Below are 23,348 nucleotides of genomic sequence, written 5' to 3'. Positions count from 1 at the left end.
ACCTGACACGTGGGGATCGGCTGGCCAGCATTGGCACAACGAAGAGTGAGTTTGCTTAAGAAATGAGAAGTTCAAACACGATTTTTAGAGGGGATATGTAACAAACTAGTGCTTATTTACAAATAAACTAATGTGCTATAATTGTAGGGGCCCTCAAAGTAGACCCCGGGACACCTCCTTGGCAAGACTTAGGAGCTACTTGGAAATATGTGCGTTACTTTATGGGCTCAAGACTGAATCCCAGTACTGGGAATGGGGTGCAAGGTGCAAGAGGGGAAGAAGCAGGCCTATGGATTACCACAGGACCCCCGGCTCCAGTTAGGTCATGGATACTGAATGGCACCGATGGATGGAGCAGATCAGGACAGGTGAAAAGGGTTGGATGGTGACCTGTAGTAAGTTACAGAAGGGAGAAACTAGGAGGCTTCATTCCCACATACACGATTTGGAAAATTCTAAAAGTACAGCCAGGCCAGGGGCCTGAAGCAGCAAGTCTCATTCGTTGCTGATGGCAAGGCAGCTTGATCAGTTCTTTTGAAGGTGAATCTGTATCAAGAACCAGAATAGGGGCGCCTGGGTGGCGCAGTCGGTTAAGCGTCCGACTTCAGCCAGGTCATGATCTCGCGGTCTGTGAGTTCGAGCCCCGCGTCAGGCTCTGGGCTGATGGCTCAGAGCCTGGAGCCTGTTTCCGATTCTGTGTCTCCCTCTCTCTCTGCCCCTCCCCCGTTCATGCTCTGTCTCTCTCTGTCCCAAAAATAAATAAAAAACGTTGAAAAAAAAAATTAAAAAAAAAAAAAAAAAAAAAAAAAAAAAAAAAAAAAAAAAGAACCAGAATAATGTTCGTACGCTCTGACCCAGTAATCCTCCCCTATGGAAATAATTCAAAAGAAGAAAAATAAACTATTTACAAAACATTTTCTATTAATGAAAAACAAGGTTCAAATACCCAAGAATAACTGTTTAACACTTGGTATTCACATGAATAAAGATGCAGGCTGCTGAGTAGACACTGGATTCAAATAAAAGTGTTATAGGTATAATTCGTTATAATTTATTTTATGAATAAATAAGAAAAAAGCCACTGGCTGACAGAAATAGTAGAGATTTGCTTTCTAGTATTCTCTAATTTGGACCTCCCCGCCCCCACCCCTTGCCAACTGAGCTCACTTCCCACAACTTGCCCAAAATGATGACTCTTCCTGGCATCACAGCACACCATACACCGGCCTCACTGGTTCAGAGGAAACAGTGTGTGGCCCGTGGCTCAACAACCTTTATCCTAATCTGGTTCCAGCTTCAGGTGCAGAAACACATGCCTTTGGTCACTTGAGACGTTCCAACAGCACCAGCTGGTGCACTGGCTGATCTGGACCTTAAAAGCCACCACCCACCAGAGGGGAGGCTCTGACTAGATTCCAAGTCTGTTCTTTCAATGTTTCAAACTTATCTTTTAAGAAGAAACTTATTGGGACAAGGCCATCCTAGGAATGTGCTCAAATAAAGTGTCTAGTCAGCTTTTGGCTGATATGAAAGTACAGTTCATAAATATGACCTCCCCCACCAGTGTGAGACAAAATCAGCAGCTTCTGGGGCCTGGTCTACAGGGTTCAGAGGGACACACTGCCTGAAAGCGTCAGACTAGTGATGCTGTGGCCCCCGTGGCCTCTGTGAATGAGGCCTTGCTAGTCACCAGCGAACAGACACACAGTGTCCAGCACGAGTCCTCGGGCCCTCCCTCTTCCCGAGATTCACGAGCAGGATCCGTGTGAGGGGAGCAGCCCGTACTTCTGCTGGAGGATGGCTGTAGTTCTCTCCAGGGCACTGAGGAGGAAATGGAGGGCAGTTAAAGTCTGACTCCTCAAAACCCTGAGCCCACCAGAGCATGGTGATCAGCTCTTCAATAGATCATTGATGAATCCTTTGAAATCTGAAAAAGCCAGCAAACACTGGCAAACTTAGTCTCCACCTCCATCCGCCAGTTCTTCAAACCTGCTCATTCCCCTCGGGACAAGATAGGAGTGACAACCTTTATTCTGCTGAGGACTTTTTTTTTTTTTTTTGCACCTTCCAACCCCCCTCCAATTCTATCCCCATGCCACAGCAAAGACTCACCAGCCTGGGCGGATGATGCCAAACTTTCCAGGTACAGATAAGTCAACCACAGTTGAGCCCAGGCGATACTCAGAGCTCTGGCCATCCCCAATTGGTCCCCCATCAATGATCAGAGACAGCTGAGGCCAGAGGTCCTGGAACTCCTGAGAAGAAGGAGAGGAAGACCACGGACGCTACCTCTGGCATCTGCCATGACGTCACACTGCACCCAGCGTTCATAAGAAAGCAAAGACCGCACACTTCTAAAACAGGAGGCATCCTCCTCTAAGCAGGGAAAGGAACCTCACGCAGTGAAGGTCACCTGTGCCAAGGACACTGCCTTAGCGCCTGGGATACGGCATCCTGTGAGGTGTGAAGCCCTCCTAGGTCGGTGCCTCAAGTAACACCTAAAACTCAGAGAAACTCTTTCTGTGCCAAGAGGAGATGCCACACAGAGCTTCTGTTGGGGATGTATAAATACAATGACTGGAGTCCTACCTAGGTGGGTGTCCAAAGACGTGGCGGTCTACCCTGAGCTTCCGCCCAAATTTCTATGTCACCACATTCAAGTGACTTTATCCAGGACACTCTGATTCTGGATCTCAGGATCAGCAGGGTAAGGGTACGGAGAGGAAGACAGGTGGATTCTCACGTGCATGCCACCAGCACTCAATCCTTAAGGGGCCACGGGAAGGATGCCCCTCCAAAATCTGTGGATTGAACTGTTAACTGGGTTAGAGCATCACCCATTCTCCCCAGCACTACCACTCACGAAAATGCTGCAGTGGTGGCTAGGCCTGGGCATTTGGGACGGAGGGTCTTAACTACCAGCTACTGTGTTGGTTGGGTCAAATGTTTGCGGACAAGCCAAGAATACCCCCACCCCCACTGCCTCGGGCACAGCCACGGGGACCAGGTAAAGCCTGCAGTCCCAGAATAAGAAAGGATGCTGACCTCTCACCCTCACTCTCTAAGGCCCCTGACCGCACTCTCTTTAGGTCTGGGCTTGGGAAACCCCAGTACTTTGCTATGTTTTATATTTAAGTTCTGTAGGAAAAAAAACGTGTGGTGGCATTTCTGTGTGTTCTCATTTGTTCTAAAGCCATGCAGTCAAGGCAGGATTAGGATAATCCTTTCTTTGACATGGCTATCGGCCCAGGTAAAAGAACAGGGTCAGGAGTCCTGGGACAAGTGACACAACCTTTCAGAGCCTTAACTTTCTTTACAGCACTAATGTAAAGGCTTATTGCCTAACGACATTTTCAAACTGCTACCATCAAAAAAATGGGGGAGGAAAAAAAAAAAATCACACTTACCGTAATATTTCTGATTACTAAAAACACAATAGGAAGAAAAGAGCAATTCTCCCCCTCACCTCTCAGACTTTTTAATGAAACCTTTTCAAGATCCTTTAATTTGATCCCCTCACCCCCACCCCACCCCTGCCAACCAGGCCGACTTCCCACCATTAGAACAAATGGGTGTCTCTTGCAGGTCATTCCAGTGAACCATCAACCCCACGGATTCAGAGGAATCTGTTTGGGCTGGTGATGTTTCTGCAGGGAGGACTGGGTAGCTCTTACCTCCACGTTCAGAGAACTGGCCTGGGAGCTGAGGTTGGCACTGGTGAGAGCAAGTGGACCCCCAAACACCTGAGCCAAATCCTGTATGAAGGCATGGTCAGGAATCCGGATGCCTACGAGCTATAAAGCAAGGGGAGAGGATCATCAAAAAGGGTGAGATGGGTGGGGAGTGAGTCTGGCCTGGATCCTAGTGAAAGCCAGATGGCAGGAGTCTGGGGACACAAGAAAAGCAAATCTGACTCACAGGAGTAAACGGGTTTAGATCCTTATTAAGCTCCTCAGAGCGTTCCAACACCAGGGTCACTGGTCCTGGTAATAAGTCTTTCAGGAGCCCCTCGGGTACTCTCACATGGCAATACCTGGAAAACAGAGGGGACACAGATCCATCCAAGAATGAAGGGTCGCTGCTGGTCCTATTCCAGACTATGGACAGATCTAGAAAAGGGGACTCTTGGGACTACGATGAGATCCGTCTGTATTCCCTCTTCACCTCCCTGAGAGTTTGAGACGCTGGGCTCCAGAGGAGCACTCCCGGTTTGGGGCCCACATGCCTCTGGTCTCTGAGGCTACAACAGCTGCACCGTTATCACGCTCCATGTTTCATTTTCTTCAAGGCATCCCCCGCCCCTACTAAATTAAGCTGTCGTGTTTGTTTCTTTTTTTTTTTTTTTAAACCATGGGCGTCCCTCCCCTGCCCCCCCCCCCACCCGCCCCCCGCCATTATCACAAAAGCGCCAGGAGAATAAGGACCCTGACTGCCTCGTTCATCGCGGCGCCCCAGCATCTCGTTCAGACACTGGAAGACGTTAAGTGCTCGATACACATTTCCAGTTCCGGATTCCTGGGTGAGCCTGGACAAGCCCCTCCCGCTCTCTGCGCCTCAGTCTCCCAAGCCTGTCACCGGAAGCCCCTCCCGCGGTGCCGCCCTCAGCGGGGCCGGGTCGGGGCGGCCTCACCTGTAGACGTCGGCCACGCGGCCCAGGCAGACGGCCAGCGGCTTGGCCTCACTGCGGCCCTTGAGGCGATACACAGCTCCCAGTGCCGCCGAGCAGCTCGCCGAGCAGGCCAGGCCGTACAGCGTGTCGGTGGGGACGGCCACCACGGCGCCGGCGCGCAGCTCGGCCACGGCGGCCCGCAGCGCCTCGGTCCAGCCGGCGCGCTCCGGGCTTGCGGCCCGCACGGCCCCGCTCCCCGGGAGCCGCAACAGCCGGGCCCCCGGCGCCGCCGGAGCGGGGCTCGGTGGGCGCAGGAGGCGGCCCCTCCGGGCGGAGCCCCCCGGCCCCTCGCTCAACCCCACGCTGGCAGCCACCGCGGCCCTCAGCCCCCTGCACGGACGCGCGGGAGACATCCGCCCGGGCCCACTTCCGGGAGGAAGTGACGCGCCCAGTCAGCTTCCGGACGGGGAAGCTCGGCCCCACCTCCACGCCGGGCACCTTAAAGGGACCGCGACCCCCAGGAGGCTTGAAGGAGACCGGTGGGGACGGGGCGGGGCGCAGCCTTGCGGAGCCCTAGCGCAGCGCTGGGGAGGGGGGCGGCCGAAAGGGGGGCGGTGGTCGGGCCGCGCAGGCGGAGATGGAATGGGGCCCGGGCTCAGACTGGTCACGGGGGTGAGAGGGGGCCCGTCGGGGCGGGGGGAAGGGGCTCGGACCCCGCGCGAGCTTCGGCCCTGACCGTGTGTCTGTCGCTCTCTCCCGGGCAGGGAGGCTGCCGGCGTGGACCGTGGGAAGGCGGGGCTGGGGCTCGGCGGGAGGCCACCCCCGCAGCCGCCCCGGGATGAGCGCGCCCAGCAGCTGCTGGACGCGGTGGAGCAGCGGCAGCGGCAGCTCCTGGACACCATCGCCGCCTGCGAGGAGATGCTGCGGCAGCTGGGCCGCCGGCGCCCGGAGCCGGCTGGTGGCGGGGTCAGTGCCCACCCCGGGCTGGGCCTGGGAGGTGGGGACTGCCCCGTGGCTGGACTTGCTAAGCCCTAGCTTCCCCTGGAGGGTGGAAGAGTGTCCCCACCGCCTTACCCCCAGCCTCCTTTCATCTGGGCGAGAGGCTTTGAAAAAGTTAAGTGCTAGCCGAATGCCAAGTGGCCATATCCTTGCGGGGCCTAATCCAAGGCCTTTCCTCCCAGCCTCACTTTTCCTTTCTGTTCCAACCAGAACGTCTCAGCCAAAGCCGGAGCGCCTCCCCAGCCAGCTGTCTCCGCCCGAGGTGGCTTTCCAAAGGATGCTGGCGATGGAGCTGCGGAGCCCTGACCATCCCTGATGGGCGCCCTGACTTCTCTCCCTCCCGGGGCTGGTGGCTGGACTCTGAACAACCCCCTTCAATAAAGGGGCCAGTCTTCACCAGCAGTGGCTGGTACTTGGCTCTCGGCCTGGGGTGGCCGCTCTGCTAGCAGCTGGGTTTCACTCCCACTTCATCCTGGCTGAAGGCAGTGCTGAGCTTTGAAATGTAGCCAAGGAATACCCAGTCTGATGACCCGGATTTGGGCAGACCAGCAGTGCTCTCCAGAGTGGTCTGACCTGCTTTGGGGGATCCAGGTGGTGTTACATGTCCATTTCATGCTTTGGGGGCTCCTAGCCCCACCAAACACTTTTAGCAGAGCCTTGATTAAAAGGAAACCTGCAGACTCTCCTGGTGACCGACCTTTCCTTTCTGTCCCCTGAGACTCAGCTGGGGAGGGGGGAAGTGGTTGAAAATTGTCAACCATGGGTAATGTTGGGAAGAAAGGCCACAGATACTACCAGATTTAAATAAGCATTTAATTAGGATTTCATTAGTATTTAATATTGCTTTCTCAATTCCAAAAAGTTAAATTTTCACTTCTTAGCAGATATCTTAAAGTACAATATTAAGTTTATACAAAATGAGCAATTAAGCAAACACCATTATTTCACATTCTTCAAAAATACAAATTCATATTTACTCTTTTTTGGGTTTGGAGGTTTCTTCCTTTGGAAGTACTGAACCTGTAACGTTTTCATATCGCTCAGTGGAAGTCCGTTGTTCCCATGTTTCACCCTTAAATAAATTTGATAGGCTTTTACACAATCCAAATAAAACCATTTGAGATTTTAAAAACTGTCACCAAGACCTCCGGCCAATGACTGGTGTGTGTCAAAAAAGAAGGCTCTCTGTGGGTCTTGCCTTTCCTGGCCAGGAGATGGGAGCCGGAGATTCAGCAAAAACCTATTTCCAGCCACCTTCCCCAAAAGGGACTAGGAGGAGTTCACAGGGAAAGGGAACAGCCACCTTGAACTCCGACCCCCCACCCCCACATTCTCCAAAACACAGCAAAGGATGTAGACTGTTGAATCAAACAGCGCCCTGGGGAGGCATAAGGACATGGGAGAAGGGCAAGAGAGGCCTCTGACTTGGCACCACTATGAGGATAACGAGGATATTGCAAAAAACACCCCTGGGTTTTGGTGAAAAAAGGTTTTATGAAAAATTTTCCCATAAGAAAAAGAGTAGAAACTGCATTGAGCTGAGAAAGTGACACTACATTATCACCCAATTTTTGGCCCAGCAGGCACACCACCAAAAGGGCAGTGTGTGGTTTTAAACTTTGCTTCCAGTAAAAAAGCTTGTACTATGTACACACTGACATAAGATCCAGTTTAATTTGCATTTTTCAGTGCAGACTGAGGAGAACCTCTGGAACAGGAGTAACAGTGAGAAATGCCCAGTGATCATCAGCTTCCCCAAAGGGCATGAGAGGAAACATGGGACCCTCTCCCTGTCCCCCCCCCCCCCAAAATATGCAAGAGGAAACAGGCTAAACTGACTACCAACCAGAAATATGCAAGATTCAGCTTTGTCGCCTCCCGCCCCGCCACCCGGTATTAGGGAATGGACAATTTCCCATCTGTGTCACAGAACCATTTGCATACTGATCTGTGGAAATCCTTCTGCTTTGGCTGAAGTGTATTTCAAAACTTCTCTATTCTACAGTAGCCTGAGAATTGAAGATAAAATGGGGGCTCGGGGGAACAGGAGGGGAATGTGGGGAAAGGAAGAGAAGTCGATAAAGCAGATCAGTAACAGCTTTGTTTACTGGATTTAATGAAGGCTGGAGACCTTTTTTCTTAGAGAGCCAACATGGGCGGGTGGTGAGGGGAGCAGTAGGGAAATGGCTCGTGTTGCCCGCTCCCCCACTACCACCACCACCTCCCCAACATAGTTCTGATTGGAAAATGTAAACGCTAGCAATACTGTTGCAGTTCCACAAACCAATGGTTTCAGTGACTCCGGAGAAGTCTCTAAGATTGAAGACAATGAAACATGATTACAGATATAAAAGTCTAGAAGGTGCCAGGTTCTACCTAGGAACAACCTGTTCCTTCCTTTCAGGCATCACTTTGTAATGGTGAAGGCTGGGCAAGATGGCAAGGGACCGAGAAGTGATGAAAACGGGGCCTCAAGTCAGCAAAGGAAAACAGGACCCGCAGTTCTTCAGAGAGCCTGAGGGGGCGCCCTCGGGCACACAGGGAAGGCTTGCATAGATAGAGCAGTTGCTGAGAGTGCATAATAGTGTTTCCCTATAGACAGCCTCACAGTACAGGGCTGATCGAGCGGAAAAACGCTGCCAGGCCAGGGCCACATGGGACAACGACCGTCAAGCTACACATATTGCACCAAGGTAAGTGCTTTTCTTTTCACACCTCAATTTAACTTTTCATTCTGAGCAAAAAATAAAACTTTGTGGAAAGTATATATATGTATATATATATATACACAAAAGAAATTGCAGCAATTGGGTTAAAGATAAAATAACCTAAAGTGCTTTTTTATTTTATTATTTCTTTAATATACCAATATGAGGTTCTGCAAACTCATCCCTCTGGACACATTCAGCATTATACAAAGTCTCTCAGGAAAACCCACCCACCCTCCATTATCCCCATCAATCCACTGCCTTGACCCTGAAGGTAGAACTCCAATCTATTGACTTTCCCAGAGGTGGGGGAGACAAGTCCCTGGCTTCTACCCAGAGACGTCTTCACACCTTAAGGCCCCTCCTGGGCTTTGTACCATGATCTCCTTCTAAGGGGGAAGGGGTGGAATTGAATAAATGACACCAACTCGTGTCACCAAACTGGTGATGCCCCACAAGGCTGCCAGACCCTGCCAGGAGAGGCAGGGCCATCTTCCCTCAATGTCCCACCCCCCTGCTAAGGCAGTTTGGGGGAGCCAGCCGGTTTCCCACCCCCTCCTAGGTCCATGAACTCCAGTCCTTGGTGCTGACCACACCCTGCAAAGGGCAGTGGAACTGGAGATGTGCTAGTGGGAGCTGGAAGAATCCATCTACACGGTGGCAATGGCCAAGCTTACCAGGGGAAGAAAGAAAGCTTGGTTTCACCTGCCCGAAGTCTGTAGCCCTTCCCTAAACCTCGCCACAGGTTCGTGCCTGGGTTTGGAAAACGCACTCTTCGTGAAGGCCCGTTCTAGCTCCACTTTTGCCGGCGGCCCGCTCTCCTCCCAGATCCCTGGCACAAGAGGCCAGGCTTGCGGGAGGGGATGGGGTGGGGGGAAGAGCGCTGGAAGAGGAAGGGAAGACGACGGCCTGGCCTGTGGGTGAACCTGCTCTTCACAACCACTCACTGGCATTTTAAGCACATTCCTGATTTTTCAAAAGCTACTTGGCTCGGACAGTCCCGCTTGTCATTTTGAGTCACCCTCAAAAGGCAGATACTTCAACTAGAAAAATCTGTCAGCCTAAATACTGTTGTTAAGATGCTGCTTCATCACCCCCCAATCTTTGGAGAGCAGAAAAGCCACTGACCTAGGTATGCCCAACAGGAGTACAGCCCTGATTAACTCGAGAGAAGCAGTAACGAAACCACGGACACTTCCAATGGCTTTCTCTGGGTTCCTGTTTCCCACTTCAGCTCCCAGGGAACCGAATCTCGGGTGCCCCTCGGATGGATATGTTGGGGAGGTCATTCGTGCCCTCCGATGTGAGCTACCTTTGGGACCCCATCATGTCATTCTGTCAGAAGCTGTAGAGAAAACAGCGCCGCTCCTGCCTCAGAGCTTCCTCTGGGTGTAAGATCCAGAGATGGCCAAGGACAAACCGTGCTCAGCAACTGGTTTCCCAGGAAGATTAACCCACTGCGGTAAACAGAAGATGCCTCCTGCCTTATCAACTTCTGCTGAGAACCCATCAGCTTTTTGGGGAGGGGAGTGCAGAAGGTCAAAAAGAAATTGATTCTCCTGCCTAGACTCCTAGAATGAGAAGCCACCAGCTGCCTGCAGGTAAAGCCCTTTTCTCCTCGTGGCAGTAACAACACTGACTACCTCTGCCCTCTTGTCCAATTGTGTCCCTGAAATTCTGTCAAAGGCAGGGCCTCTGGCTCCCAGATAAATGATCAGCTCCGGATACTGTCTTGGCTGGCCCTGAGTAACAAATAGCTCAGAGAACAGAAGAGTGACACATGCAGATCTCTTTACATTAGGTAATGGTAAAGGAAGGCAAAATTATGGCTGCTTTCTGCCTGACATTGTCGACTCAGAAGAGCAGTCCTGTTTGTGGACCCCTGTTCCCCGCTCAAGCAGGGAAGGGGCTCTTGGAGGCTGAGGCCTAGTCCAGACAGTGGGCCAGGCCTCATTTCTGAGCTCAGTGAGGCTCGGTGAGCACTCATGACTACATTAATATAGCCAGTTGAGAGAAACTTTCCATTTTAGTGTGAATTGTATTTTAGGTTTTATTTTAAGAGGCAATGACTTGGAGCCAAAGGCAGACAGATGGATATAATTCTATACACAAATCAAAAAAAATTTTTTTCCCCATAACACAACTTAATGAAACATTCCAAATGAGAGAACTTATTGCAACATTTCAGGCTTTTTGGTGGAAGGGGGATTTTTTTTTTTTGTTTTGTTTTGTTTTGTTTTACCCTGAGTAGAAGATCATCGTTTTGTGGTTTTTGTTTGCTTTTGTGTATTTGTTTAGAAATCACGTGACTAAGCTGAGCAAGTCACATCCTTCTTTGCACTGTACTAGACTGTATGCAAAATCCAGAGGGTGAGAGGCGGAGATGGGAGGGGCAACCAAAAGCCTGGCTAGAACCTGGAACCAGGACACCTGGCCTGCCAATTACATGCCGCCTCAAAAAACACCAACAATGACTTCCTTCTGATAAGCAAAATGCAGCTCTTCTGCTCTGAGGAAGAGAATACCATTAAAGGAAGGCAGACCACCAGCCGGCAACTGGCCACAAGCCACACGTCCACTCGAGGACAAAACAGGGATGTTCCCCAAGGAAAGTCCGCTGTGATCTGCAGGGCCTGGCAACCAACCAAGAGATAGAAAGAACAGGGAAGGCAAACGCCGTGACACTGTTGCCGGAGCCAGCTCCGCAAACGGCAGGGACAGACAGCGGTCACCAGCTCACCTGGGGCCGCGGCAGACGGGACATCACTGACACAGCCGCAGGCCAGGCTTTTACTACCCATTGTGCTGTAGCTGACTGCAGGACGCCACCTGCCATCACCCTGAGCTCTGCGGACACCAAGATCAAACAACAGGACCACCTGGCCCGACCCCTGTCCAGCTCGCAGCTGTCTGCTCTGCCTTTGCCACTCCCCCCTCTGACGGAGCGAGGGTCTCGCCTTCCTCGCAAGCTTCAGCCTCAGACTCAAAAGACGCACGGGGAGAAGCAACGCCCGCCACGCTGAACACTACTGCCCAGACCACAAAGTCCCCAGTGCCAGTGATGGGCAGCCTCACACGGATGGAAGCCACACCCTTTCATTTCGAATGTTTATGCATACGAGTAACCTTAATTTCCAAGTTCACATGACAATAAGCAAAAGTGACATACAGTGCAGCCAAACAGTTCATTTATAACTTAGCTTTTTTTGTTTTGTTTTTTTTTGTTTTTGTTTTTTTCCAAAGATCAGTTCCTTAAAATGGATGCTCCTGGGATATGACTAAAGAAAATACGTCTGAAAGGTGAGGATTTCAAACAGTAGATTTCTTCATCCTTCGAACTGCTGACCCCCCATGATGGCAGGCACCGCACCTTACGCTTCCGCTCCCCCTCTTTTCCTAGAGGTGAGTGCATGCGGCCCTTTCACTTGGAGAAGCTGGTCAGCCCCATCTCCTCCTCCCCCTGCAGTAGTGCTTCGATGGGAATCAGATTGGACGGGGTGTCCAGGCTCTGGAGGGACAAAAACTCTGACATATCCATGGCACTTAACGTTTCTGTCTGAGGGTCTGAAGGAGTCTCTGCTTGTCTGCCTTGCTCACAGGAAGAGGGTACAGCGGAGGAGGACGACAAGGGACCGGGACGTGAGGGAAAAGTCTGCGACGGTAGCTTCAGGCTGGGCCCGTCAGGAGGCTGGGGACTCGGCTCTGCCGGGGATGGGGAAAAACAGCCCTTCCTCCTGCCCGCCGCCCGCTCCTTGGCAGAGTCCCGGCACGCGCACTGACACTGACACGCCTCCTCTTGCTTGATGATGATCACGGGAACACTGAGGCCGATCTGCTGTACAGAGCTCCCTGCGAGAGAGGCAAGAGAGACTGCTCCTCCAGTAGCCGCAGGGCAGGGGCATGACGGATGGGGATACGGAGTGGGTGAGCCCTGAGTGCCACGGAAGCAGGAGTGGCAGCAAGGGAGGATGCCATGCTCCAGACTTTGTTCTGCCTGACACTCCCCATCCCCTGCAAGGCAAAGTCCCTTTTCCTTGGCCACACACACCATCTAGATGACCCTGTCTTTCCAGCCTCATTTCTGGCTGTTCGAACCCCCCTATACCCTCCATGCCAGCTACAGCAGATGCCTCCCTTTTTCTGACATGTTCTTCAAACCTCCGGGTCTTTGCGCTCTTCCTTCTGCCTGAACTCCCCAGACCGCGCTGTTTTTCCAGAGAACTTACTCTTATTTCTGAAGACCCAGCGCACAGCCAGGCTGCCAGGCTGTGATTCCAGCAGGCTTCCGCTCGAGGCTGGCCCGAGGCCGGCTGGCACACGAGCTTCCTACCTACGTGCACAGAGCTGCTGCCTCCCTACACACTGCTCTCCACACTGTGCGGGACTTGGGGCTTGAGTCCTGCCTGCCCAAGACCAAGCTCCACCGGGGCCTCCTGCTCGTGCTTGCACCCCCAGTCTCAGACACACAGTAGGTGGGGGGAGCACCCCTGTACACCGTCAGCCTTGCGTGCGCGCCCATGCTCCCGCTCTTTGGTGCAGGTATGTGTGCTGTGCACATGCACACTGAGATGAGACAGGCTCTGTGTGTCTCAAAAAAGCTAGAGACCAGGGGGCAGGAGAACAGAGTGTGAGTCAGGAGGCCTGAGAACTAGAGTTTGGCTCTGCCACAAACTCACTTATGACTTTGGAGGGGTCATTTAGTCGTTTGGGGCCCCCGTTTCTTAATCTATAAAATAGCTTGAGAAAAAGGAACTTCTCGCTCTGTATGAGTCTCTGACCCAGAAGCTACTTCTTCGTTACTGTAACTAGAAAAGAGTCCAGTGAATTAACAGCTGCCCTCTTTGGCATTCACTGTGAGTCAGACTTTCTTCTGGTTACATTTAAAAGCTGTATTTGAAAGGAAAGAACAGTGACCCCTTAAGGAATGTTAACTGTGGTATTTATGCCATAAACCCGCTAACTTCCAATAGCTGTGAGAAGGTGAAATACTCTAATAAACAAACAATACAATCTGACAAATTTGAGGTTTTCAAAACTGGGGCAAAGCAACAATGAGCTGTGCCTCAAGGGGCCCAGAGAGTTGACTTTCTTTTAAAGCTAACACACACAATTACATACCTGTGCTACTGGCTACTGGTACTGCAGTGGTAAAAAACACCTTCTCAACTTTAGATGCTTGCTGCTGGAAAAAAAAAAAAAAAATCACATTTACGGCCACTCAAGTATGGCAGATCTCCAAGGACCTGAAGCCTGCCCAATTATACTGGTCATCCAAGAGGACAGAAAACCCTCAGTGTTCAAGGATTTTTGCACTGAGTGATGTTTTGTTTGCGCTCTGACATGAGGTCAGTGTACTGTTTGACATTCAGTGCTGACAACGCAGCCAGCTTTGTCCCCTACTATTTGGCTGTCTCCCAGCTGCCCAATCCAGTAGGTTCCGTCTGCTCAAAGGGACCGAGGTTGCTTTGCTCAAGCTGTGGTCTTCTCAAAGGGATCCCCAGGGCTAGCTTCCCTACAAGCCCTCTGGTCCCACCACACCCCAGTACTTCTGTGAGTCTGGGAAGTTCTTTGGTCTCCTCAAGGGTCAAGCTGCATGCTAAGGACTGGCTAAGACTTCCTCTCACAGGCAGAACAGCCCCTGTGAAGGCCCCCTGCAGCATGCCATACGCCCTGGACACAAGTCCAAGCCCCGTCCCTTCTCAGTTGTTAAGGTCAGAAAAGTGGCTTCACGTCTGAGTCTCAGTTTCCTCATCTGTAAAAACAGGGATGATAACCAAAGGACCCCTGCAAGGGTGAAAGGAGATGATGTACGCAGAGCCTGCGGCATGCGGTGAGCCTTCAGCAAACATTGGTTATTTACATTATTACGAGGACGACTATAAAGTCATGCCCACAATTCACCCTTCCACCTTAGTTACACTTCCTGTTACATTGGCTACAGGATTTCTGCTTTCTTCAAGTCTTATCATAAAAAGGCTTTCTCTTTTATCCCTTTAAAGGCAAAAAAAGGTGGGGGGTGCCTCTAGGATGAGTCTAGGAGGAATGTGAATGCTTCTGGCTGAGCTACGGGAGCTGACACTATAAAACAGCAATGGAGGGGCGCCTGGGTGGCTCATTTGGTTGAGCGTCTGACTTCGGCTCAGGTCATGATCTTGCGGTCTATGAGTTCGAGCCCCGCCTCAGGCTCTGTGCTGACAGCTCAGCCTGTTTTTGGATTGGGATGACAGCCTGATTTGGATTCTGTGTCTCCCTCTCTCTCTGCTCCTCCACTGCTTGTGCTGTCTCTTAAAAAATGAATAAACGTTATAAAAATTTAAAAAAATCAATGGTTGCTAGGGGAAAGGGGGAGAGGGAGAAGGGATGAATTAGTAAAGCATAGGGATTTTTAGGTGCTGAATCTTCTCTGAATATTATGATGGGAGACACATGACATCATGCCTTTGTCAAAACCCACAGAATGGTGCACACAAACTGTGAGCCCTGATGTGAACTATGGACTTTAACTAGTAATAATATATCAATACTGATTCATCAGTTATAACAAATGTACCAGACTAATGCAAGATGTTACTATTAGGGAAAACTGGCAGGGAGGGACGGGTAGCCAGGAATGGATGGAAATTCTCTGCCCCACCTGTTCAGTAAAATCTTAAAAAAAAAAAAAAAAAAAAAGTAATCTAAAAATAATGTACAGACGGTAATGACTGGCACATGTTAGATCCTTAGTTTCAAAAAGTGCTTAGTTAGCACAGTAAGCCGTTACACGTAGTAAGGGTTCCATATATCACAGCTGTTACTACCATTTTCATTGCGATTCGGCACTTTACCTACCGGTAATGTTACCCTTCTTTGGGGCATTTTAGCATCTTTACGCAGAATATAAGTTTTTATGAAAAAGAGATCATGGTTTCCACTTTTCTGTACCCCCAAGAGTATCATGCATGGTATCTGGTAAATACTGGGCCCTTGAAATGTATTTAAGTGAATGACCAAGTCATTTCCTTCATCATCGAGACCAAACACTTTTGCAGAAACTGGCTCTAGAGCAGGTCCTGGGTGCACAGACTCTCTCGCTGACTTGGCCACTGCTGTGTTTTCTACCAGACGGCGTCCCACCATTCCCTCACATCAGTCTGACTCTGCCTTGGAGAAGAACCGCTTTCCTACATCGTTCTCGGGCCTCTGCAGTCTGTTGACTGCTGTCCTGTCCTAGAGGGTGGCATTACACTGCAGATGGAACATTTGTTCACGTGCCTGCGGCCATCCACCCGGCAGTACACGAAGGCTGTTTCTCTGCTTCCCTCCTGCAGGTATCCATCACAGCACTCCCTGGATTTATACCCCTCGATCATGGGGAAGTGACAAGAGGCCAAATTACATGTTTCAGGGCAGATACGATAACCATCTTCCTTTTGAAGTAAAAGCCTCTGAACACGTCACCCGTGTAAATACACTTCACCCCCGGGGGTCCTTTCAGTCAGAATACTTACAATTTGTTCTTGGTTTTGCGGGGAACTGGTGGCACCATTTAATATCCATTGTAAGTTCTGTTCTCCCATGACTAGGCTGGACTGCAGGATGGCCGTGCTGGGAGTCGGGGTGATGGTTATAGTGGGATTATTAGTCAGGACAGAGTTGGCGCCCAGGGGCAGAGTCTGGACCACGGCTGGCAGGGGCTCAGTAGTACTTTGCGCTTGGGGCGGTGCTGCCACGGCTGATGCCGCCGCCGAAGCCCCAGCAACAACAGAAAGTCCTGGGACGATGGGCTGTGGGGCCTGGGGGTGCGGAAGAAACTCTTGATGATTAGCAGCAAACTGTGTGCTGTGGGGAACAGGCACTTCTGGAGGTTGTAAGAGAGCAGAGGGGTTGCCAAATGCAGCTTGCTGGGAACCAGTTCCTAGGGAGGGAGCAGGCGGAGGAGCAGACGGTGCTGAGGCTGGTAGTAGAGGCTGGGGTGGCTCGGAGATGCCGGGCTGCAGTACAAGCGGAAGAGATAAAGATGCTGAATTTCCTGTGGGTGGCGGAACATCACTGACTGACTCTGCATCACCATTAAAACTTTCAATCAAGGCAGCTGGCAAGAAAAAGAAATAGAAAGATATATACATATCCCAAGCCTTACATGAGCCACAAAAACACAGTCACTATGGCGACACCAAAGGCAGCTGAAGTCCGTCAGAGCCAGTACCTTCATTGCTAGAAGGCTGGCTTTCTGTTTTCATTTAGTGACCACTCTGCTCAAAGCAGTGGGCTTCGTGATCAGTCTCACTTTCTAAATGTGAAGAGCTAGTATAGGTTTTATCATTTAAAAAAAAAAAAAAAAAAAGTATCCTAAGGCTTTTCTGGAAGAGACTGGACATCCTTTTTGGCAAAACCAGTGAACACATTTTCTGACTACCGTGAAAGCTTCAGGGACAGATTTTCATTCAAACACAGAATGATCTATGCATCTGATGCTGTTTGTGGATCCTGCCCACTCACGAGCACAGTATCGCATCAGAAAAAGAAAGAGCTCCGAGCTCTCCTCGGTTTTGAAAGCCAACAAGAGCTTTTAGAGAAGGAGACCCCTTCTTCTGAAGGTCTAGGGACAGTAGGCCCTCAAGTGGACTCTTGCTGAGGGAAGAAGAGGAAAAGATGGATTGAACAAAAGGCCCACGCTTCCCTGACCCCTCGCCAAATGCACACTTTGTTCAAAGGAACTGAACTACAACTTCCCTGTGCCTGCATGGGTGTGTCAACGAGTGGGGACTCCCTTGCCCCGTGCTGAGAGCTACTCAGGAAGAGAGTCTATGAAACAAACCTGTCTGCTGAGGATCTTCCTGAATTGCCGGATCATCTGAATTCTGGAACATTGATTCAAAGATGACTGCTGGTGAAATTGTGCTGAGGTCCTGGCCCTGTGATTGATGGACAGAGACAAAGATGGGAGACTTGTCACCCTGAGGCAACTCTTCACCGTGAGAACATAAAGCAACAGAACTAGAATGATCTTTTTTGATATGTTTCTTGTTTCTAACTTCTCCTTTCCAAGGTGACAAAGATTTCCCTAAACCTCAGGCACTAAAGATTTGTGTCCTCAAATACCCAAAAACAGAAGCCAGTGGGGCGCCTGGGTAGCTCAGTTGGTTGAACATCTGACTGTTGATATAGGCTCAGGTCATGATCCCTGGGTCATAGGATCGAGCCCTGCATTGGGCTCCACACTGAACATGAAGCCTTGCTTAGGATTCTCTCTCTCTCTCTCCCTCTCACACCCCCACTCCCTACCCCTCTCCCCAGCTCATGCTCCCTCTCTAATTTAAAAAGAAAAACAGGGTCGCCTGGGTGGCTCAGTTGGTTAAGTGTCTGACTTTGGCTCACATCATGATGCGGTTTGTGAGTTTGGGTCCCATGCTGGGCTCTGTGCTGACAGCTTAGAGCCTGGAGCCTGCTTTGGATTTTGTGTCTCCCTCTCTCTCTGCCCCTCCCCTGCTCACATGCTGTCTCTCTCTCTCTCTCTCTCTCTCTCTGAAAAGTAAATAAACATTAATAAAAATTTTTTAAATTAAATTAAAAAAAAAAACAGGAGTCAGAAAACTATGACTTGTAGGCTGAATGCCTGTTTTTGTAAATAAAGTTTTACAGATGCATGCTTGTTCATTTATTGTCTATGCTGCTTTCATGGTCTGACGGCAGAGTTGAGCTATGTCAGAGACTCTATGGTCTGCAAAGCCAAAAATATTTACTATCTGGCTCCCCCCCCCCCAAAAAAAAAAGGTTTCTGGCCCCCTGCTCTAAAAGAAGACCAAATCTTTCCTTAAAATGGGATTGTATTCTATCCATTACCTGCAACCTACTTTTCTCATGTAATAATAATATATTGTGAATATCCTTCAAGGTCATTACATAACATCTATGATATTCTAGTATGTACACATGGTAATAAATCAAACAGTATAAAGAAACTTTTCATGAGAGGCAACAGTGATCGCCTTATATTCACTACTGTTTGTCACTGCAAGTTTCTTTGTAATTAAGAATTAAGAAAATGTCAGGCATTTTAGGAAAGATAAAATGGGGGGGGGGCATATAATGCCCTGAGGGTCTGACTCCTGATAGGCACCAAATAAAAATGGCCACCCTCAGGCTTCTCTTTGGTTAAGGAGGGTAGAGGGGCAGCAATTCTTTCGTCTCCAGTCTACCTCCACCCCACATTTTGTAGGGCAGAAGTGACAGAGGCAACCGCCTCCAGGAGTGTGGGCAGGTGACAGAAGTGAACCAAGGGTGGCAGGGACTTTGGCGAACTGGAGAGTATGCACGCCAGTCACCTGAAGGGCTTCAGAGGAATGCTGCCCTGTGATACTTAGACTGGGGATTTCCAGGGCTCAAAAATGGTCTGAAATGTGGATTTTTATGTGAAATCCACCAATTTGTAGCTAAAAGCAAGTAACTGAAAACAAAACACTGTATAGACCAAACAAAACCCATCTTTGGGCCATATTTTGTGTCAGTGCCAACTTGTGTTTAAAGGTTATTTGGCAACAACTCTGCTTCTGGGGGGGGAGGGGAGGATCACTCTGGGTCCCGGCACGTGTCGTGAGTGGAACTGTCCAGCAGTCTAGAGGTCCTCAGAAATGAAACTGCCCATTTGATTCAGAGGGGCCAATTATTCTAGCATGATTCCATCAGCTGGAAGAGGAGTAATTTCGAATGCCTGCATGACAGACGCTGAAGGCAAAAACCCACACAAAGCCTCCTGCTTCCAGTCCAGAGAGAGTTAAGAATCATGGGCCAGTTGGAAAATAGCACGGAGGTTCCTCAAAAAGTTAAAAATAGAACTACTCTATGACCCAGCAATTGCACTACTAGGTGTTTACCCAAAGGATACAAAAATACAGATTTGAAGGGGTATATGCACCCTGATATATATTTATAGCAGCACTATCAACAACAGCCAAACTGAAAAGAGCCCAAAGGTCCATCAACTGATGAATGGATAAAGAAGATGTGGTATAGGGGCGCCTGGATGGCTCCATCAGTTGAGCACCCGACTCTTTTTTTTTTTTTTAAATTTTTTTTTAACGTTTATTATTTTTGAGACAGAGAGAGACAGAGCATGAACAGGGGAGGGTCACAGAGAGGGAGACACAGAATCTGAAACAGGCTCTAGGCTCTGAGCTGTCAGCACAGAGCCCGACGCGGGGCTCGAACTCACAGACCGCGAAATCATGACCTGAGCCGAAGTCGGCCACTTAACCGACTGAGCCACCCAGGCGCCCCGAGCACCCGACTCTTGATTCTGGCTTAATTAAGGTCATGATCCCAGGGTTGTGGGATCAAGCCCCATGTCAGGCTCCATGATGAGCATGGGGTCTGCTTGGGATTTTCTCTTTCTCACTCTCTTAAAAAAAAAAAAAAAAAAAAAAAAAGATGTAGTATGTATATATGTATATCTACAATGGAATATTACTCAGCCATCAAAAAGAACGAAATCTTGCCATTTGCAACACCGTGGATGGAGCCAGAGTGTATTATGCTAAGCGAAATTAGTCAGAGAAAGACAAATACAAATCCCATATGATTTCACTCATGTGTAGAATTTAAGAAAAAAACAAAAACAAAAAAAAAAACAGATGAACAAATGGGAAGGCGAAAAAAAGACAGCCAGGGAAGCAAACCATAAGACACTCTTAAAGACAGAGAACTGAGGGCTGATGGAAGAAGGTAGGCAGGGGAGGGGCTGAATGGATGACGAACATTAAGGAGGGCATTTGTTGGGATGAGCACCGGGTGTTACATGGAAGTGACAAATCATTAAATTCTACTCCTGAAACCAATTATTACACTATACATGTTAACTGGAATTTATTTATCTGTTAAATAAAAATAAAAATTCGGAAACAACAACAACCAAAAGCATCACAGGCCAAGACAGCGGCCTTCAAACTCTTTATCATGATGCCATGAGGCAAAGTAAGAAATACATCTTATACATACGCAAGTACATCCTTCACGTTCCATACTTATCCATATGTATAACTGAAACAAAAGTCTACGAAACGAGGCTTATCCTTACCACGTGCAATGTCTTCTGATACTGTCTATTGTGTTGATGCCCTTAAAATGCTGATCCTAAACCCCTATTTTATAACCCAATAAAGAGGCGCAACCCAGTTTGAAAAGTAGTGGGCTGACAACTCCTATAAGCTCTGCAACTTCCTCATGCTGGTTGTTTGGTTTTACCTGTTTTCAAATTATCAGCAGTAACACTGTTAGAAAGGAATAAGCCCGTATGGCTCCAAAAGATGAGGCACAAGAATGTTCACAGCAGCAGTATTATGATGGCTCCAAACTAGAAACTATCCAAATACCCAAGGGAAGTAGAAAAAAACAATTGTGGTGCATTCACTTAGTGCAATACTGTTCACCAGTGAGAACAAGTGATCTGCAACAAATGCAGACTCGCTTCTTCAACATAATGTTGCAAGAAGGAAGCCAGCACAAACCAGTATGACTGGCATGATTCCAAGTATACACAGCACAACAACAGGTAAAAATCCATCTCAGGTTATTAGTTTGGACAGTGGTTATCTTTTTTTTTTTTTAAAGCTTTTAAATTTTTTTAATGTTTTTATTTATTTTTGAGACAGAGAGAAACAGCATGAGCAGTGGAGGGGCAGACACAGAATCTGAAGCAGGCTCCAGGCTCTGAGCTGTCAGCACAGAATCGAACTCACGGACTGTGAGATCACGACCTGAGCTGAAGTCGGACGCTTAACCGACTGAGCCACCCAGGCGCCCTGGGACAGTGGTTATCTTTAGGGAGAGGTCATAGTTGTTAGTGGCACGGAGGGTGGGGAGCTTCTGGGAGAACTGGGAATGTTCTGTTTCTTGATTTGCATGCTGGTTACGTGGATGGGATGAATTGTGATCATTCATTAAGCTAATCATTTGTGATTAGATGCACTTTTCTGTATGCACATTATACTTCAAAAACAAGTCTTTTAAATTAAAACAAAACAAAACCAACAAAAACAAAACAAAAGGAAAAAAAAAAAACAAGGTTAAAAGCAAAGTGCTGAAAGGACCTGTGACTGAGCCACTGCCAGTCTTCAGGGCACAAACCCTGGGGGCAGAGTAAGTTCGAGCAGCTCCCCAAAGTTGAGGAGACCAGAACAGGCTAAGCCTCTGGGGCCTGGCACAGAGAGACAAAGGACACTGGGAGCTGTATGGGATCAGGATGGATCCTGAAGCTCAGGTGCCAGGAGGCCCTGAGGGCCACTGCCTAGCGGCTTCACCCCTCCTGTACCAAAAGATCTGAGCAAAGCACAGCTCACGTCCAGGATGCACATATGCATGTGGCTGCCCAGAAACCCATAAAAGGATGACTTCGTTAAAATGTATATTTGATATTAACAGTACATAATTTTTTTAAAGCAAAATCAATTCTATTACTTCAAGGAATTGTGGCCTTAGAATGAAAGACTAAACATGAGAATACTTCTAATTCTGGATAAATGGTGGGTGGTGAGGGCACCATATATAACTTGACCCCCCAAGGACAGTCTCTCTCTTGCTGATGTAAACTGTGGTAGAAAAGGCTGCCCCCCACCCCCCCGCCTTTTTTTTTTTTTTTTTTACAAGTACTTATGTTCCCTCACACCAGAATACCTCACCTAATGACCCCAGGGCTCCAGAAAGCTCTTTAGTCATTTGTCATGGCCCTGGCCAGTGAGTGGACTCCCAAACCATTTAATACAATCTGAGATTAAAGAGAGATTATGCCCAGAAATCGTAGGTTCCATAACTCAGAGGGCATCGAGGCCATCCAGTATAGAAATTGCATTTAGAGTATCAGCCCTGAAATGTGAATATGCATAAAAATCATATGAAGTACTTATTTAATGCTTTTCTTTGTTCTTCAGATTGGTTAATTTCTATTGATCCATCTCCAATTTAACTGAGTCTTTCTTCTGTCATTTCCAATTTGCTATTAAGCCCAACCAGTAAATTTTTTATTCCAGATACATTTTCAGTTCCAGAATTTCCACTTGGTACATTCTGTAAGTTTCTATTTCTCTGCTGAGATTTCCTCTTTATTCAATTATTACAAGCATATTCCTTTACGTCCTTCACCATATTTGAGCTATTTAAAAATTCTTGTATACTGGGGCACTTGGCTGGCTCAGTTGGTAGACTATGAGGCTCCTGATCTTGGGGTCGTGAGCGTAAGCCCCACTCGGGTGTAGAGACCACTTAAATAAATTAAAAAAAAATCTTTATCTACTAATTCTAACATCTGACTCATTTTGGCATTGGTCTCCACAGAGTACCTTCCTCCCTTAAGTAGGGGTAATGTTTTCCTTTTTCTTCTTATGTTCACCCATTTTGGATTACCCTGGACAATCCAAATGATATGTTATAGAGACTCTGGATTCTGTTCCACTTCCTGGAAGAGTGTGTTTGTTTTCTTGAATATTCTGTTGATTTGGCTGTGCTCTAACTGCAAACTGCTGTCTTCCTTGCAGGCGACAGCAGCTGCAATCTATGCCCAGTCTTCGTTGGGCTGCTTAGGGTCTGTCTCACGCATCTACAGTTCAGGGGTCAACTAGAGATGCGAGCAGAGTTTATACACGGCGCGTGGGGCTCCCACTTTCTGACTCTTTCCTTTCTAGGTCGTCCCCAGTCACTTTCCAGGTGCTGCTGTGAGAGCTGTGAACTCTGTCCTCTGCTTATTCAAGACAGTGAGACTGAATGTTTACTGAGTTTTAGCCCTCTTGTTTGGTGTCAACTGGGTCTTGCCCCAAGGCTGATAAGCTGTAAAACTTGAAAACCTACTCAGTGCCTTTGCTGCTGTCCAAGTGGCTCCTTCTTCCAAGCGTTACCTCTGCCTGTTTGGAATGCTCTTTGGTGCCTTCAAATAGTTGTTTTTGATAATTTGCCCAGCATATATATATATATTTGTTTTCTACGGGAGGCTTAGTCTGTTAAGAGCAGCTCTACCATTACCAGGAGAACCCAAGCCTTGGGGTGTTTATATAAAAATGCAGAGT

The 23,348-nt window shown here is 48.7% G+C and overlaps 3 protein-coding genes across 6 annotated transcripts in view; 1 reads left to right on the top strand and 2 right to left on the bottom strand.

Moving 5' to 3' along the window:
- Positions 1–898: 898 nt before the first annotated feature.
- On the bottom strand, positions 899–5,022 carry YRDC (yrdC N6-threonylcarbamoyltransferase domain containing). The gene is made up of 5 exons (XM_060626054.3): positions 4,631–5,022; positions 3,919–4,033; positions 3,675–3,794; positions 2,113–2,255; positions 899–1,821 (listed from the first exon to the last, which is right to left on the bottom strand). Exons 1-5 carry the CDS (start codon positions 5,020–5,022, stop codon positions 1,749–1,751), a joined length of 843 nt encoding a protein of 280 aa, XP_060482037.2. The 3' UTR covers positions 899–1,748.
- A 19-nt stretch (positions 5,023–5,041) lies between these two features.
- CC1H1orf122 (chromosome C1 C1orf122 homolog) lies at positions 5,042–6,293 on the top strand. Of its 2 annotated transcripts, none has more exons than XM_060626056.3 (3): positions 5,042–5,148; positions 5,374–5,575; positions 5,819–6,293. In XM_060626056.3, the coding sequence occupies exons 2-3, from the start codon at positions 5,528–5,530 to the stop codon at positions 5,912–5,914; spliced, it is 144 nt and encodes a 47-aa protein (XP_060482039.1). In that variant the 5' UTR covers positions 5,042–5,148; positions 5,374–5,527; the 3' UTR covers positions 5,915–6,293. The 2 variants fall into 2 exon arrangements, with proteins under 2 accessions (XP_060482039.1, XP_060482038.1); XM_060626055.3 differs by lacking the exon at positions 5,042–5,148 and adding an exon at positions 5,155–5,281.
- Positions 6,294–7,256: 963 nt separating this feature from the next.
- MTF1 (metal regulatory transcription factor 1) overlaps positions 7,257–23,348 on the bottom strand; it is a 45,244-nt gene continuing 29,152 nt past the window's right edge. For 2 of the 3 annotated variants that reach the window (XM_060626047.3, XM_060626048.3), the window contains exons 8-11: positions 17,117–17,213; positions 15,807–16,390; positions 13,435–13,498; positions 7,257–12,165 (exon numbers count right to left, since the gene is read on the bottom strand). In XM_060626047.3, the coding sequence (XP_060482030.1) occupies positions 11,738–12,165; positions 13,435–13,498; positions 15,807–16,390; positions 17,117–17,213 (1,173 nt within the window). In that variant the 3' untranslated portion in view covers positions 7,257–11,737. The remainder of the gene's footprint in view (positions 12,166–13,434; positions 13,499–15,806; positions 16,391–17,116; positions 17,214–23,348) is intronic. The other variant, XM_060626050.3, reaches the window with a different exon arrangement.

Source organism: Panthera onca, chromosome C1 (genome assembly GCF_046562875.1).
Source record: "Panthera onca isolate mPanOnc1 chromosome C1, mPanOnc1 haplotype 2, whole genome shotgun sequence".
In the NCBI taxonomy this organism is placed as follows: Eukaryota; Metazoa; Chordata; class Mammalia; order Carnivora; family Felidae; genus Panthera; species Panthera onca.
The sequence above is the reverse complement of the archived record's forward strand: the minus strand, read 5'-3'. Positions and strand labels throughout refer to the sequence as shown.

Bases quoted from the DNA above. Each gene is read 5' to 3' on its own strand.
- YRDC (XM_060626054.3), bottom strand. From the start codon at position 5,022: ATGTCTCCCGCGCGTCCGTGCAGGGGGCTGAGGGCCGCGGTGGCTGCC. The intron at 3,795-3,918 runs GTGAGTCAGATT...CTTGCTTTATAG, and splicing joins ATCTAAACCCGTTTACTCCT to CTCGTAGGCATCCGGATTCC. The intron at 1,822-2,112 runs GTGAGTCTTTGC...TTTCCTCCTCAG, and splicing joins GGCATCATCCGCCCAGGCTG to TGCCCTGGAGAGAACTACAG.
- CC1H1orf122 (XM_060626055.3), top strand. From the start codon at position 5,247: ATGGAATGGGGCCCGGGCTCAGACTGGTCACGGGG. The intron at 5,282-5,373 runs GTGAGAGGGGGC...TCTCCCGGGCAG, and splicing joins GGCTCAGACTGGTCACGGGG to GGAGGCTGCCGGCGTGGACC. The intron at 5,576-5,818 runs GTCAGTGCCCAC...TGTTCCAACCAG, and splicing joins CGGAGCCGGCTGGTGGCGGG to AACGTCTCAGCCAAAGCCGG.